Raw genomic sequence first — 16,313 nt, forward strand, 5'->3', positions numbered from 1 at the left:
TAAGTAGTAGGCAACCGTAAGCATGGTCCAGGTTGCCCAGCCCAGATTATCAACCGAGCTCAACCGCCAACCATTCCATAACGTCCTCCACTACCTATTGTTCCTAGTCCTAGTACATTTCAACACTCAGTCCGCATAGCCGATCACGATGGATGAAGAATACGATGTAATTAACCGCCCCTGATTCCATCTCATTCATCTGTACTGACATCTGATCATTGGTTTTGGTTGGCACGATCTAGGTCATTGTCCTTGGTACTGGCCTCACTGAGTGTATCCTCTCTGGTTTGTTGTCCGTGGAGGGGAAGAAAGTACTCCACATGGACAGAAATGATTATTATGGTGGAGAGTCTGCTAGTTTGAATCTAACACAGGTAGGCGTCTTTTTTGCAGCGGAATCAACGACTCGACACCCTAACGAATACACACGATTTCAGTTCTATCGTAAATTTCGCCCAAAACAATCTCCGCCCGCCGACCTGGGTCGTGACCGCGACTATGCAGTTGATCTTATCCCAAAGTTCATCATCGCCTCCGGTGAACTCGTAAAAATACTCGTTCACACTGATGTCTTGCGATACCTTGAGTTCAAGCAGATCGCTGGCTCATTTGTGTATAAGAATGGTAAGATCAGCAAGGTCCCGAGCACGGAAGTAGAGGCAGCGAGGAGCCCGTTGATGGGTTTGTTTGAGAAGTATAGAGCCAAGAAATTCTTCGAATTCCTGCAGAAGTGGGAGGAAGAAGATCCGACAACTCACCAAGGTGAGAGCCTGCATAAACATGTGTTGACGTGAAGACTTTATCATTCTAACACGGGGACAGGATTGAATCTTGATAAGGATAGTATGAGGAAAGTATACCAGCACTTCGGATTAGAACCCGGCACTCAAGACTTCATCGGGCATGCCCTGGCACTCTATCTCGATGATGAGTGAGTGTGATCTCTCTACACCTCGTCAAGTCCACTAATACGTCTCCACAGCTACATTAACAAACCTGCTCGCGAGACTTACGAGCGTATTGTCCTGTACACCACCTCTATGGCACGATGGGGCAAATCCCCTTACATTTACCCTCTTTATGGGCTTGGAGAGCTTCCCCAATCCTTTGCACGTTTGAGTGCAATCTATGGCGGGACCTACATGCTTGATAAGCCGATTGATGAGATCGTGCTCAACAAGGATGGGTCATTTGCAGGTGTCCGCAGTGGAGCAGAGACCGTACGTGCCAAGATGGTTATTGGTGACCCGAGCTATTTTGGCGCGGGAAAGGAGGCGGAGGGTGGCAAGCTGAGGGTGGTAGAAGATGGTAAGGTGGTGAGAGCGATCTGTATCTTGAAGCACCCGATTCCTGGTACGGAGGAGAGCGATAGCGTGCAAATTATTATCCCGCAAAACCAGGTAAATAGGAGGAATGGTAAGCGTCTGTTTTGTGATGATCTCATATGAGTCATGCTCATGGTGTGGCACAGATATCTACATTGCGATGGTGTCCTCGACACACAAGGTATGCGCGGATAACATCTATGTTGCAATTGTCAGCACAATTGTCGAGACTTCCGCTCCTGAGAATGAAATACAACCTGGTCTCCATCTCCTAGGCAGCATCTACGACAAGTACGACACTTCTTCACCTTTCTTTACTTCCATTCATTCTGACTAATCCAACAGATTCGTGACCGTCTCCCCCATATACACTCCCGTCGCCAACGGGAAGCAAGATCATATCTACATCACACGCTCGTATGATGCGACGTCACACTTCGAAACTGTCGTTGAAGATGTGCAAGATGTGTTCAAGCGTGTAATGGGCAAGGACCTCGTACTCAAGAAACGTGAATCTGATAGCGAGCAATGAAGGCGATGAGATCTCAACTCCATGGCTACCCTCTGCCATAGTCATACCTTATATAGTGTACACCCGGATCAGGCGACAAAACCTTTCGTGCTAGTTTCAAAGTTGTTTGTACTCTTTAGTCTTTCGCTTATCCGCCCTCCCTACATTTGATTACAGATCTTCTGTCACTACATTTTTACGAACAATTGAATCATGACTGTTTTGGATGGATGCATATTTATCACGCTTGTTCTCAGATCTCAAGAGTAAGTATCGCCCAACGTTACAGTTACACCGCTCAGATTTAAAGTCCTAACATACAGTTCGCATTTGGGATTCCAAAGTCCACAACCCCATGAGAGGTGATCAGAATCTACTAGGGATTAGACAAATGAAAACGAATCCATGTTGAACTCTGGTACTCGGACGTCCTGCTTAGCAGATTTAAGTAGGTTGCCGAGGCCTGCCTTGCGTGCTAAGAGGTCACCCTCCTCTTTGATGGTCTCCTGCGTGGGTGCCCTGACAAGCGAACGCTCGGGAGAGACTTTGCGTGTTGAAGCCGGAGATGCAATGTCCATGTCAATCATAATTGACGAACGTCTGCGTAGCTTGGGATCTAGCGCAAGAGATCTCCGCAATGTAGCATACGGTGTTGGTGGGTGTTCTGTCGGAGCAGGGACAGATATCGATGGGCGCTCAAAGGACCACGAACGCACGAGATCCAGCGCTAGTGCATGACAACCTGTAGAGAAGCTAGTCAGCCAAACTCTAGCTTGACATGTGATCGCACTTGCCCATCTTGCAGAACACCCGGGCGATCTGGAGCACGAAGTTGAACTCAGAGCGGCCTGATATCTCGCTTGTGCCCCTAGCTGTTTGCAGCGTCTTGGAGCGGAGTTGGGAAAACAGTAACGCAAGACTAGGATCATCGTAGTGGGGTTCGCCGATTTCTATGACTTGTATATCTAAAGCATCGGCGATATCTCGCAAGGGTGTCTAACCAAATGAACTCTCAAGGGTTACGCAAAAGAGTGACTTCACTTACCACCAGTATCCTGACAGCGAAGTCTCTTCGATTGAGCATCCAGAAGGCCCAGCTTCCAAGCCATCGGTTGCCTTCACGAAAGGCGGTAGGGATCACGGTATTGTGTAGTATGTCCCGCAGCACAGGACCATCGGAGCTTCCTTCCACCACACGAGCGAGAGCGATCGCCAGCTGAAGATCTGACAGATGCCTGAGGCAAACATGAACGGCGTCTTTCAGACTCCCTCCCAAGAGGAAGAACGCAGCAGCATACTCTAAAGCGATCATGTAGTGGCAGGATCCACAAAGAGGGTATGGAAACTTACCAAATCTCTGCTTACCTAGCAGAGCATACGCATTCTTTAGTGCTGCAGTCTTCTGTTTCGGCTGCGTGAAGTCGTTTGCAAGGAACTTCAGCATAATGGCTTGTTCTTTGTGCCATGCAGCTTGCTTCCACAGGCCATGCACCAACTTCACCTTGCCCAGTGCGAAATAGAAGAGCGAGCATGCTGTAGGGTCACGATTATCACCAGCCATGTATTCATTCCGTGCGATGACTTCCATGTGAGCCCTCTGCATGCCCCGAAACTCAACATGACTCGATACCCAGTGTGACAATGGACATACCAGGGATTCAACCGAATTCAGCCATATGAAGACTCCAAGGGCTCGGGCATCAGACCAGAGCATCCTTCCACTGCACGCTGCCGTCGATGTACTTAACAAAAGCCCTTGGCTCTCACTGTGAAAGGCCCAGACCATATCACGATATCGCAGGCGTTCCCTCCAACCTGTTGATCGCGGTATTGCCCCGTTTGAGCGTGGACTGCTGGGATCAGATGTGACTCGACGGTTGAGGATATAAAATGACCGCATAGAGATCACATAGCGAAGGCCGTTAGCGTCCAGTGCTCGTCTCTGTTCTTCGATCTACACACAAGGTGAGTTTGTGATGGTTTGCTATGCATTCGCACACTGACCTCGAGGGTCGTCTGGATGAGAACCAGAAGACATGCGTGCTCATTGGGAGTCAAATGAGGAAGAGGTCGCGTTTCAAGTTGCTCGATGAGTGTCTCCACCATATGGCGGGAGAAGACGGTTTCATCCGGTCTTCAAAATGTGAGCAAGTCCCATATGCTGTTACAGGGGAACACTTACAACGAGTTCTCCTGCGGGGTGCTGAACAAGAATTTATATCGTTTTGAAGGTTTGTTCTGGAAGATAATTATCACCAGTGATGACAGAATCTTGAAACAGCTTACAAATGTCATATACTGACCACGCAGGTACTGTTCCACAGGAAAGGCATTCCAGTGGAAATTCTGCGTAGGGTCTTCGTATATAACCTTCACGGCTAGAGATAGAGCAACGATAATTTGCTTCACCAACTCCACCTTACCTACAAAATAATTAGATCAATTTCCTACTCCATCCACAATACTTACCCCAAAGCAAGCACTGAAGGAGCATTTGCGGATGGTAATCTTCCAGGGGTCCATTATGTCGAGCAACGTACTGAAATAGGGGTTCCTGATCCTTTTGCAGTGCTGTTTGACCAAAGAGAAACAACTGGTGACCCCCTGCGATCAAGAAGGACCCATTTGCGAGCCATATTGAATCACGGATCGGATATGAGATGTAACTGGCGAGAATTCAGTTCACTCTAAAGGCTCGTTGGAACACCGAACGTACTTTCTGATATCCACTTTCCAGCAGATAGCCCACGCAGGGTCATCATTAAAGTAAGTTTTCCTTTGCTGACACAACAGCTCGACATGATGCGTGAAACCGACAGCCAGAATCGACTGATTATCAGGTGTTGATGTCCAGTCCAAGTCGTTAATATGTTCAGAGGTACTATCGAAATGATGGATGAGACAGTGCTAACAACAGACTGTCCCGCCCACCTGAATATTCTGCGATGCTCAAGACCTGAGGCGAATTCAGATTCTTTCGAGTCCCATATTGTAAGCTCTTGGCCATCCGGCAGCTGTACAACTGAGATATCAAGACAGTGTAGATGTCAGCTATCACAGCTCTACAATGAAAGACTTATTCACCTAGGACAGACTTTTTCGCAGAGCTGCAACTTGCCAGAGCGAATTTCTTCCTTCCCGTCTTGACCTTTCCTGTGCATCTCCATCCAGAGGGTGTTCCATCGTCTGCTATCCAGAACGAAAGCTCGCCATCGTCAGAGATACTGAGTAATGTGTCATGCTCCTCCAAGGAGCTATCCCTACTCCACGACATTGGATCGACGGGAATGATTACTTTTGGCGGCTGGGCCAGTGGTAGATTGTTCTTGGAATGTAGACGTAAGGTTGGATTAGGTTTGCTCTCAATATATATGTATACGATAGAACTGTCTGAAGTCAGGCCAACAATACATTCATGCGCCGTCTTCGAGGGTGCCGAAAATAAGTCGGTGATGGAAAGGATTGTAAGCGTCGAAATGGGCTCCGAATGTAGAGTCAAGACCGAGGTTTCGGACGAGTATGTCGCTAGTAGCTTACCTGCACCAAAAATCAGGTCATATGTCGTGCAAAACGAGATCATCTTACCGCCATCCAGAACCACAACATGGTCTGCGTTAGACCATCGTCTTCCTCGGGCGAGCTGAGACCCCCCTTCAATGACACGCCAGACTTCCCCCCCATCGACGCGTACGACTGCAACGCCTCTTCCGGCGGGCGTCCTAACCAGTCTTCGTATCTTGCTCTCCTCATGGGGAAACCTATCAAGTCCTTTGGCATTAAGGTACAATCCTGTGGATTGGCCATCAAAGAAGGCTAAGGGCGACACCTCGAATGTAGTGAGGGGAGCAGATGTTACCATGATTAAGCTGGTGACATTAGGGTGTGGGAAAAGATACAGATGAGAAGGAAGCTGAGAGAGGACATTCGAACTCGTATGTGAAAGGGCAAATTGACGTATGAGCGTCGGAGGTCTGCGGTCAATGTTCTGTAACCCGTTTGAATTTGCGTCGAATGAATAGATCTTATTAACACCTACTGCGACGGCGCTGACAAGCATAGAGCCATCCCCAAGAGCGCGAACAAAGAGATCCCAACCTTCTTCATCAATTTCTCGCAACCTCTTGACCTCAAGACTTGCATCTTCGGTAGCTGACGCTAGGACAGCTTTAATCGTGCGCCGGACGACTTCTTTGTCCAACCACATGACCGTAGACCTTGAATGCGATCCAAGTTTTGCTGCAATGAGGAACGGAAGCGAAGAGAAAAGGTCGAGGGATGCATGCAATTGCAGACGATGCGGTGCGTCAATCACAGGGAGGAATATCCGCAGCGTGGAATCAGATGTAATGGTGTAGAGTGCGGGATCACCACTGCACTCAATGTGTAAGTCTCGTGTCAAAAGTAGTGTCTGAAATGCTCGACCTTCGTGATGCCTGAGAAAACCTCCACATCAAGTCCGTAACGGGCCTGGGGTGAGGAATGTCTTGCACCAAGCGACCGGAAGTAGTTGAATATAATCTAACCAAATCATCGTGCTGTAAATCATAACTCAGTGGGTATTAGAAGCGGAGCGTGAGGTCCCGTACGTGAGATATAGTGGCAATAAATGCAAGAGTTGGAGCAAATTTCGCGAGAGACGGGGTTGCCACCCTGACGAGCGAGGTGAAAATGATATTGAGGCAAAGGAACATGCGCCGCTGTACCTTGCTTCCCACTTCTTTGACCATGTGAGAAGGTCATTTTCCAATATCAACGTGTAGACGGATAGGCCGTTCTGACTGCCAACTGAGAGAAGCCCTGAGTAGAAATCAATAGTTGATGCATAAAGGGCACACAAGACTAGTACCAGATCTGCAGTCCAGAGTTGTGACGGAGTCACTATCTTGAAGAGAAATAGAAGAGTGAATTCTCCAGGTATTGTTACCTGACAATAACCATGCGGCAATGTGCGTGTCCATGGAAGCAACTATCTACTTCGAGCATGAAATTAGGCGTAGCGGGAGGGAGAGTAAAAGAGGAGATACACGTACGACTTTCATGGCGGAGTCAACTGCCACGCAAGATATAGTTTGATTGAGGTGCTGGGTGCCAGGATAGATTTCCCCGAAGGTGAGCACGCGTACGAGGTCAAGAGTACTGGCATCCAGGATTACTACAGTGTCTGCAGAGGGGTACAGCTAGTTGAAGAGGATCTTGATCAGTATGAACTTGAAATTGAGCAGATGGACTGCGCACTATGAGAGTGACATGAGGTAGAACCAGCTGGTGAAGTGCACCAACTGGAGAGCCGGTGAATGTTTTCAGGAGATCTAACATCTGTGCAGCGAATGTGAGTTCAGATTGTTTGATTCACGTGGAGCGGACCATGCCAGGGCGTAGAGAGTAGGCTGCCTGACGTTGTAAGCTTTCTATTGTTCTGCTGCAAGGTGAAGGAGGGCAGGCGACCGTGACTTGTTAAATATGCTTCCGGAAAACTTGTGCTTCCGACTGTTTCTGGCCAAGATCGGACTACGTATACTACTAGACTTAGCCACCTTCGTCATATTAATTCGCAGACTGCGGTGCGCGGCTTTAGTACTATTCCTTGACGTTCCCTTTCGCCAGCCTCTCAGTGCTAGCTAACTCATACCAGAATGCGCCTCTGGGGCTGCATACCACTCACTCTCCTGGCTTTGGTAGCTCTTTCCACGACTACTCAAATCGCATGGAATTCAGATGCCACTATTCAGTCCCAAACATTAGTCGACGTTCTCAATAATGATGAGGACTATACATCACTCCTTTCTCTCCTGCAGAAAGCTAAACTCATCCCAACGTTGAACAAGTTGAATGACAGCACCCTTTTCGCGCCAACTAACGACGCAATTAATCGTCACGACCTTTGGAGGTCAGCCCTCGAGTATCCTAACTTGCTCAAAGACAATGTGCAAGAGGAGCTACGTCAGCAACTGTTCTACCACCTCCTTAATTACTCCGTAACTGAAGATCCAAAGGACTTGACCACACTGCGAGTTCATGAGACACTCCACTTCCCGAAATTCTCCCCGGATCTCCCTGCTAATAAGCCTCCCCCATGGATGCCAATACCCGAGAGCACTCTAGGAAACCGATCTCAGAAGTTACGCATCACTTCACGAGATGGCGTAGGCTGGGTCGGTGTTGACGCTTTTGGACAAGGGGGTATTGAAGTGAAGAAACAGAAGGTGGAGGCGGCAAATGGTGTCGTATATGGGATTGCTCACGTCCTTGATGTTCCACACCACCTCGGTTAGTTTCTTCTTATATCTATACCATAACACTTTTCTCACTCACCCACCTAGGTCGTGTCCTGTCTCATGAACCATCATTGTCATATTTCCAGAAGGTCCTCACACCTAGCATGCTCAATGTCATCAACTCTACCTCTGAGCTTACGTTGTTCATTCCCGTCGATTCTGCATGGGAAGCACTCGATCCAATTGAGCGGTTATACCTCGAAAGCCAATTTGCTGCAGATGATCTCCTGCGCATATTCAACATGCATGCTGTTGTCGAGAAGAGTGTCAGATGGTCGGACACTTTCGACCCAGCCACCACCTGTAAGCAACAATCCGTACATGTGATTATTGTGTTGACATTGGGAGTGCAGTGACTACTGAATATGGATCTGAGTTGGAAGTCGTCGTCTCCGAAGGGAAGACTACAGTATCAGGCGCTACCCTTTCGCAGCCCGATATTTATGCGAGTAATGGAGTCTTACACCTCGTGTCCTCTCTACTGGTTCCGCCAGGAGCCTTTCAGCTAACACCTGAAAAATACCTTCTTGCACTCAACTGCACTTTGTTTATTTCTCTCATACACTCAGTCAATCTTACCCATCTCATCAATGATACCGAGACTCAATACACCATCCTAGCACCGAAGGACGATGTTTTATCCGTTTTCGGGAATGACGGCTTACCCAAACAGGGGAGCGATGAGTTAAAGAGGATGTTGCAGTACCACTTTCTCCCTGGGAAATGGACGCCCAAGAAGTTGGCAGACGGCATGCTACTAGAAAGTGTACTTCAGGAGCCAGGTCTTGGTAATGGGAGTCAGGTTATACACGTAGAGGTCAACGACGATGAGAAGCAGGATGTCCCATCCAGACATATCAGGTTTGGTGGAGCTGGCATTGTTGGAGAGCACCGTGAGTGATTTCCAAACGATGTAGTTTGCTTGTACTGAATCACAGCTAGTTGTTATCAACAATACTGTTGTCTACTTCATCTCATCACCTCTGGAACCACCTGTGGACCCGCTTCAAACAGCTCTACCCTCTCTTGAGTTGTCTTCATTCCTTGCCGCAGTCTTCTCCACGTCGATTGCAGAAGACATCAAGAAGACGCCCCGCGCAACGTTCCTCATCCCTCACAATGCTGCTTTCAAGCGGCTCGGTAAGCTGGTCAGCGACCATCTGCTAGCTGCGTCATCCAAGACGGACTTGGAGCGCGTTATAAGGCACCATATCATAGACGGTATTGAATACTCCCAGAGCCTCGTTGACGGCTCTGTGCGCACTTTCGCCACCCTTGAAACATCTGACTTACAACTGGAGCGCCTGCCAAATCTATCTGTTATCGTTAGCCCCAGCGGTGGCTGGGCTGGCATGAAGAGCGCGTTATATCCCACAAACATGCTCACCGAAACTGGCGTAATACATGAGCTGTCAGATCTTATGATCCCGCGATCCGTGGAGTTAAATGTAGGAAAGCTTATGAAAGCGGCCAAGGCCACCACCATGATTAACATGGTCACGAAAGCTGGATTCGACTGGATCCTGAATGGAACCGCTCCCCCTGAAGGTTCAAAGTGGGCAGACCAGGGTTTAAGTGGGGCAAGTTGGACCGTACTTTGTCCAACGGATGATGCGTTCAAGAATAACAACCTCACACAACTCCTCGAGAATATCGACGTTCTTCGTTCAATCGTCAGCCAACACCTCATTCACACATCATCTGCAGGAGAATCTGGTTCATTTAACGTCTTCGACGTCTTGAATAACAATCGTCCCCTTCCGCTAGAAGATTTGGGCGAATATCCCACTCTCCTTTCGCCTTCTTCAGCGTATGGTGATATTGTCTTCCGCGCGTTGGACGACAAAGTATCCCAGTACATGGTCGGGATCAAGAATGCAAGGGGGACAGACAAACAAGCTGATTGGGCACGTGTCCTAACGTGGGGTCGAGCAACGACGGGCGGGGGCACGGGCGGTGTTATCACCATTGACCGCATGCTCGTCCCGTATCATCCGCCATGGTGGATCGAATATTTCGCGCCGTTCTTCGTGGGAGCGCTTGGCGTTGGGTTGATAGGCCTGTTCTTCTATGCTGTCCGGACAGTATGGAAGAGGGATGTTACTGAAGCCACATATGAGCCGATTGGTGGATTTGAACAGGACGGTGATGAATCCTTTACGACTAATTTGTAGATTCTATGTGACATTAGTTATGCTATGATTTTCTAAAGTGCAACTTGAGACATCCAACATGTGGGTTTCTCTGTCCGATTTCTAGATGTTACATCATACTTGCGGGGTAAGGTGGCTTGTGAAAGCAGATGAAAGCTTGACCATTGGTGGAGGAGTTTGATCGGGGCAAATCATACTAAACTGACGCGCGAATATCATATGAAAACGCATCCGAAGGGTCCTTGTCGGAGCACCGCAGTGTATTCCTCGCTTACTACTGTTCTCTTTTTTTCTCATACTCATCTCAAGACTTCGCACCGTCCAGCATGGTCAGAACCATCCTTCATTCAGCGCACAGCACGCTCACACAAACTCTTAGAGCAGCGAAGCACCAGCAGCCGAGGAGGCCAAGAACTCGGCAATTGACAACGTAAAATCGTTTATTGCAGGAGGTTTTGGAGGAGTTTCTGCTGTCCTCGTAGGTAAGAAGCCTTGACTTGCGCATCTTGACATACGCTGATACGTTTTTAGGGCATCCTTTTGACCTGACCAAGACCCGGTTACAGACCGCAGCTCCTGGCGCGTATACTGGTGCAATTGATGTTGTCAGGAAAACATTAGCTCGAGATGGTGTCACTGGGTGAGTGGTTGTGTCTATGCTCAGGGCTACTCTCAATTCAATCAACAGCTTGTATCGTGGAATGGTACCTCCACTGTTGGGAGTCACTCCAATCTTTGCAGTGTCCTTCTGGGTAAATATACGGTGCCTATATCCAAATTACGCGTCTTGCTGAGACTGCTACCTCCAGGCATACGATGCCTCTAAGAATTTAATACTCGCATTCACACCCAATCGTACATCCGAGAAGCTTTCTACAGCAGAACTTGCCGCTGCCGGTTTCTTGTCTGCCGTACCGACGACCCTCATTACTGCACCTGTTGAGAGAGCAAAGGTTCTGCTGCAGGTGCAAGGTCAAGGAGGTTCAGGGCCCCAATACAAAGGTGTCTTCGATGTTATGAAGCACCTCTACAGGGAAGGTGGTATACGGAGCATCTTTCGAGGCACTGGTGCAACTATCGCTCGCGACGGACCAGGCAGTGCTGTGTAAGTTTTCATCTGACATTTGAAAACACTTCGACCTAGATTAAAATATCGCTCCTCAGTTACTTTGCGGCGTATGAAGTTACCAAGAAGGCCCTGACGCCGGCTGGGCCGTCAGCAGGAGACCTTAACCTAGGCGCCATCATGTTCGCAGGTGGAACTGCAGGTGTTGCAATGTGGTCAATAGCTATACCCCCAGATGTAAGGCCTCACGAGCCATAAATCTCTCCAGGATTCTATTCATGTTGCTTCAACAGGTTTTGAAATCCCGCATACAATCTGCACCTTCTGGTACATATTCTGGACTTTTCGATTGCTTTAGAAAGACCGTAGCGCGTGATGGGATTACTGCATTATGGAAAGGTCTTGGTCCAGCGATGGCTAGAGTATGTCGTTTCCATGATTATGCCGAACATTGCTTACATACTGTGATATTGCTTTAGGCTTTCCCAGCTAATGCTGCCACATTTGTACGTTTTGTTCCTCAATCTGACTCTGTGACTGCATTCTAATCAGTATTGGTTATGGCAGCTTGGTGTCGAAGCCTCGCGGAAGTTCATGGATGGTTTCTTCTGAATGGGCCACTATTTTATAGAACATATATCACAAATGGAATTCATCACTGGGCTGAAGTTGTGCCACAAGAGAGTTCAGTTTGTGAGCAATCGCGTCTCGGAATTACAGCCCTCCGCCGCGACAATTTCCAGCTCCTCTCCTCGTATCCCCCAACCCCTGGCAATGTCGCGAAGCTGTACGGTAGGCTCGTGACCAGCCTGATATACACTACGCCGTTATTTGACGTGGTGACCGGACTTGTCACGGGTCTAGGTGCACAGGGCATGAATATCAATCTTCAATAAGTGTCCCTTTACAGCCATTTCATCTCATCTCCTCTATGACAAGTTGCTCCGTCACGACGTTGATTACTGATCATTCACCTGAATGTTGGCAGTTTGTCGGCAGAACTTATTGTGCACTGCATGTTACAAGACAAGTAAACAGCAGCCACGTGGATTCCAACAATAGCTCACTGTGAGAGCTTGGTGAGAGCGGCGATATCTTGGGACCTCATAAAGTACCGTCGGTCTCATCACACTTATTATTTCTGCCCATCATGGCCGCGCCTCCCGAAGTAACGACCAAGAATCTCACTGGGAAATATGTTATGGTTCGTTGTGCTCAGGTTATGTACATCGCAGGGATAATTCTGATTATATTCCCTGGTGACAGAACAAGACATTGAGCGATGACAGCGACGATATCCTCAAGCTCCAGGGCATATCTTGGTTCAAGCGGCGTGCCATCTCGATGTTTACCTTGACGCTTGTGGTAAAGCACTATGCTGACGAGGGCGGCCTTGAGCACATAGATATCGAACAGACTCTATCTGGTGGTATCTCAGGCACGACTGAGTATCGCACTCTCGATTGGGAGGAACGTGGCATAAACGACGATGTTTTTGGTGCTTTGATAGCACAATCAAAGAGAATCAAGGCTGAGGAAGTGGATGATGAATTCTTGAGGTCTGGCTGGACGGAAGATGCAGTTGAAGACGGGTTGATTCTCGCTGTAGCCCGGAGTGATACTTCCAAAAGTGGCATGGAGTGGAAGGCAGAACTGGTACGACTTTATCGTTTGATTTTATTCGTTCCTCATGCTCTTCAGACATGGGGGTTTGAAGTATTAGACGGCGAGAGGAGATACGCTAGACATGTGAAGTTCACATCATCGGATAAGAAGGATGGTCCCATCTTCAAACATCTCTATTACGATTACGGTGAATTACCTCTCTCAGTGATCTATATATCGTATGCTCATGATTCATCTTTCTCCTAGCCGGACCCAGTTGAATATCACGGACCTCTATGAATGTACAATAAGTACTACGGCGACCATGACTCGGAAACCTTTGTAATTACCACTCACTGACAAACTATATTACATAGAGTTGATTCCACCAGTTTTTGTTGGATAAGATGCCGGGGCAACTTAGGACTCGGTGGTCATGTCAGCATGTACTCATCTGTCTCGGCAATGGATTATTAATATGAACCATAGTTATGAGCTTTGGTTATGTCCGACTCCAAGAAAAAATACAAATCGTCCAGTCAACCACGAGCTGTATCTGCTTCTGAGTAGGTCCAACCTGTTTTCTAACCACCCGACCTAATCACCACTCAGAATTGCTCGTAATTTGGGCAATTTTGAAACATGGTCGTCACATCAATGTTGTGAACAAGTTTCTCTCTCTGACCTTCCCCCTGAATTTCAAGAGGATGTGGACAATCTCTTTGGTACCACAAAGCGAATTCCTCGCTCCTGGTTAGACAGGGTAAGCGGCGCGTATATCAACTATCCAAATCTCCATTATCATGGTGTTCATGCAATGCAACCCGTGCAGTCTTTTGACTGTAGCCCAGGTTTTGCCAAGTTTATAGCAGATGCTTCACGAACAGCACCAGAACTCTTCTCCGTCGACCAGAGTGCAAGCAACGAACTATTTGAAGACGTATGTGTCGTTTTCAGTGCATGGAAGCGTTTGGCACAAATGAGGAGTTCCAAAGAGAAATGGTCTGAGGCGGACTTCGTGGCTAACGTGTGAGGCATTAGTTGAACATCGAAATACAAGGCTCTGACATATCACAGATACAACGTATTCCGAACTTCTGGAATCAGAGAAAGCACCTTCCGGTATGTCCCATCTCTTCTACATTTGTAGTTGAGCCACTTACGAACGACATCAGGGTGCAATGCGCGATTTCGCTCCCACAACCGCAAGACACATTTCAAAACGCCTTCGATGTGCCCCGTGTATTGAATACGAAGACCGTCATCCCTGACTGCGCAATCTTCATTCCCGCTTCACGGACTCGACCGTTGTCGCATTCTGCCAAGTCACCATATAAGCTCCTCAAGAACCACCCTGCCGTAGTAAAAGCCGGTAATGCGGCTAAGAGATCTTCTTTCAGGTACCAGAGCACCCCGTGTGCTCAGCTTCCCGATATGCCTGGCTTTGAGTTCGCAAGCAGCTTTTGGGAGGATAAGAAGCCGGTACACGCTCTTCTTGATGATGCATATCGCCAGAACCGCATGTCAACAACTGCTGCTGTCCGGCATTTACACTCCCTTGGTATCCATGCCCCTGTCACGGGGCTTATTTGGGCAGATGGAGTTGTCCGCGCGCATGTTGATTGGTGTGAGGAATCAGAGGGAAAGACGGTATGTCCATTTATTCTAATCTGTATTATTTTATGGAGTTATGGCATTGCAGGTCATGATGTCTGCTCCGTATTGTGGTCCCTGTGGTCGATCATCAAACGATGTGTTCCACGAGTGGAAACTTGATCGTCCAAGCGACATTCTGCAGGTTTACTTCCTTGTTCGGAATATTGACGAGTGGACCACAGGCAAATTCTCAGAATATACTGTTCGGGGTGTAAACCAAATGGTGGAAAAGCTGTTCTCCAGCGAAAGGACATATAAACCCTGGAAAAGGGTTGGGGACCTGGCACCTCCATTAAAGACTAACGCGCTGAAAGAGAACCACAACATTTCTGTTACTACAGTTGTGACTTCGGATGCGTCCCTATCTCCGCCTAAGCCCAAGAGCAGGCGACGGAGACGCAGGTCCAGTAATTGATACTCTCGAATTGCCATGTATTATAATTTACTCGTGCTACATCATTGAAGTGTTATAATTCCCGACCCCGACTTTAGTGGGAGAGGGTTTTGTCGGGTTATAATTTACTGCTCTCTGCATTGGTTGTCTCTCACAGAGCTCCTGGGCTTTTTTATAACTTTCATTCGAGGCCAAATCCGACTTAGCCAGAAATGACAGCGATGAGCTGTTCCAATAGCGATGTAGGGGCACGTGGCACTTTTCCTTGAGTGAGAGTAGTTTGATATTATGTACGATATCGGACATTGCGAAAGGCATTCCGAGAGTCCGAGACTGTCAAATGGACGGTCAGTGATAGGTACTTCCCTCGAGGGCCGCTGATCGCGTGATCCATCGATGGTATAGCAAGACGATCTGCTTGCGATGAGCACGATGATGGGCCCATCACGCATCTTGAAGATCGGAGGGAACAGGAAACGAGAGAAGCCCTCGATCTTCCGGATCTCTTCTACAGTTCCATTCCAGTTCTCCACCAGACGTCTGTGCCGAGTTTCTTCCGCTTCTACATCGACCCCTAGGGTGCCATCTGAATGACTCGCAGGAGGTTTATCAAGGAGGGAGCTGAGGTCTCTGAATCTCTTTATTAGAGTCACTGCATAATCGCCGTAAGTCTGGAGCGTGTCAAGAGGCGTGCGGAGTCGTGCCATCTGGGTCCAAATAATATTCGTGCCTTGCTCCAACAGCTCAACAGCGCGACGAACATCGCCACCGCGAAGGGCACACGAATGATGTATCGAGTGAAGGTAGATGGCACACACTGTTGATGGCGACTTGTATCATTTCACTGATCACGAGGTTCCTCTCTCGGATCCTGGGCTTGTTCTCGCTAGCCTGGCTCCTCACCCAATGCTTGGAGGGTATCATTGAGCGGGTCTGGCATGGATTCCGAGTCTGTCGCGAAAACAAACAGGAGATGAATGAGGAAATAAAATGTCGCCAGAATTGCGTTGGGAAGTCATCGGTACGTGCTAGTTGAAGGTCGAACGGGATGGCTGCGAGGTCGAAGAAGAGCAGGGCATTCCACAACTATGTTCTTTGCTGCCGTCAGGCCAATGTACAGCGGTGGCGCCTAATTCAGCCCCAGCACCTTCTACTCATATTTCATAGCTGCCTTGTCCAGAAAGGACAAGAAGACAAGACGACTTGACCGAACTCTCCCTCGACATGAGACACCTCAGTGCTTGCAAGAGCCTAGACGAGTTGGTCCTCGCCCCCTACATCAATTGAAATTCTGAAAGGGTACAGCTGTCTTCTTGCGGTGGCAGTAT

General features: G+C 48.3%; 6 protein-coding genes across 6 annotated transcripts; 4 read left to right on the plus strand and 2 right to left on the minus strand.

The window, feature by feature from the left end:
• Positions 1-36: 36 nt before the first annotated feature.
• Positions 37-2,078, plus strand: HD556DRAFT_1341109 (rab GDP-dissociation inhibitor). The gene is made up of 7 exons (XM_041302095.1): positions 37-166; positions 243-374; positions 438-762; positions 823-931; positions 983-1,416; positions 1,472-1,616; positions 1,671-2,078. The coding sequence occupies exons 1-7, from the start codon at positions 149-151 to the stop codon at positions 1,855-1,857; spliced, it is 1,350 nt and encodes a 449-aa protein (XP_041164708.1). The 5' UTR covers positions 37-148; the 3' UTR covers positions 1,858-2,078.
• Positions 2,079-7,338, minus strand: HD556DRAFT_1341113 (RAVE protein 1 C terminal-domain-containing protein). Its single transcript, XM_041302096.1, has 20 exons — positions 7,072-7,338; positions 6,867-7,013; positions 6,683-6,806; positions 6,540-6,633; positions 6,423-6,486; positions 6,259-6,371; positions 5,873-6,206; positions 5,422-5,821; positions 4,921-5,373; positions 4,768-4,858; positions 4,553-4,717; positions 4,306-4,502; positions 4,123-4,259; positions 4,019-4,074; positions 3,841-3,970; positions 3,488-3,790; positions 3,187-3,433; positions 2,882-3,135; positions 2,631-2,832; positions 2,079-2,578 (listed from the first exon to the last, which is right to left on the minus strand). Exons 1-20 carry the CDS (start codon positions 7,150-7,152, stop codon positions 2,220-2,222), a joined length of 3,951 nt encoding a protein of 1,316 aa, XP_041164709.1. The 5' UTR covers positions 7,153-7,338; the 3' UTR covers positions 2,079-2,219.
• A 131-nt stretch (positions 7,339-7,469) lies between these two features.
• HD556DRAFT_1438966 (uncharacterized protein) lies at positions 7,470-11,942 on the plus strand (the record flags this gene model as incomplete). Its single annotated transcript, XM_041305904.1, has 13 exons — positions 7,470-8,103; positions 8,157-8,414; positions 8,465-9,004; positions 9,054-10,256; positions 10,574-10,593; positions 10,644-10,746; positions 10,796-10,904; positions 10,953-11,016; positions 11,074-11,369; positions 11,429-11,567; positions 11,624-11,752; positions 11,810-11,836; positions 11,898-11,942. 13 exons carry the CDS (start codon positions 7,470-7,472, stop codon positions 11,940-11,942), a joined length of 3,567 nt encoding a protein of 1,188 aa, XP_041164710.1.
• A 538-nt stretch (positions 11,943-12,480) lies between these two features.
• Positions 12,481-13,202, plus strand: HD556DRAFT_1229982 (uncharacterized protein; the record flags this gene model as incomplete). Its single annotated transcript, XM_041297316.1, has 3 exons — positions 12,481-12,534; positions 12,597-12,986; positions 13,032-13,202. 3 exons carry the CDS (start codon positions 12,481-12,483, stop codon positions 13,200-13,202), a joined length of 615 nt encoding a protein of 204 aa, XP_041164711.1.
• A 39-nt stretch (positions 13,203-13,241) lies between these two features.
• On the plus strand, positions 13,242-15,058 carry HD556DRAFT_974456 (uncharacterized protein). Its single transcript, XM_041312173.1, has 7 exons — positions 13,242-13,373; positions 13,425-13,501; positions 13,548-13,698; positions 13,768-13,964; positions 14,013-14,057; positions 14,111-14,585; positions 14,638-15,058. Exons 2-7 carry the CDS (start codon positions 13,440-13,442, stop codon positions 15,004-15,006), a joined length of 1,299 nt encoding a protein of 432 aa, XP_041164712.1. The 5' UTR covers positions 13,242-13,373; positions 13,425-13,439; the 3' UTR covers positions 15,007-15,058.
• Positions 15,059-15,187: 129 nt separating this feature from the next.
• HD556DRAFT_1438969 (uncharacterized protein) lies at positions 15,188-15,692 on the minus strand (the record flags this gene model as incomplete). Its single annotated transcript, XM_041305905.1, has 2 exons — positions 15,188-15,243; positions 15,290-15,692. 2 exons carry the CDS (start codon positions 15,690-15,692, stop codon positions 15,188-15,190), a joined length of 459 nt encoding a protein of 152 aa, XP_041164713.1.
• Positions 15,693-16,313: the final 621 nt, after the last annotated feature.

The sequence above is a fragment of the Suillus plorans genome (assembly GCF_016647745.1).
Source record: "Suillus plorans strain S12 chromosome Unknown HD556scaffold_8, whole genome shotgun sequence".
In the NCBI taxonomy this organism is placed as follows: Eukaryota; Fungi; Basidiomycota; class Agaricomycetes; order Boletales; family Suillaceae; genus Suillus; species Suillus plorans.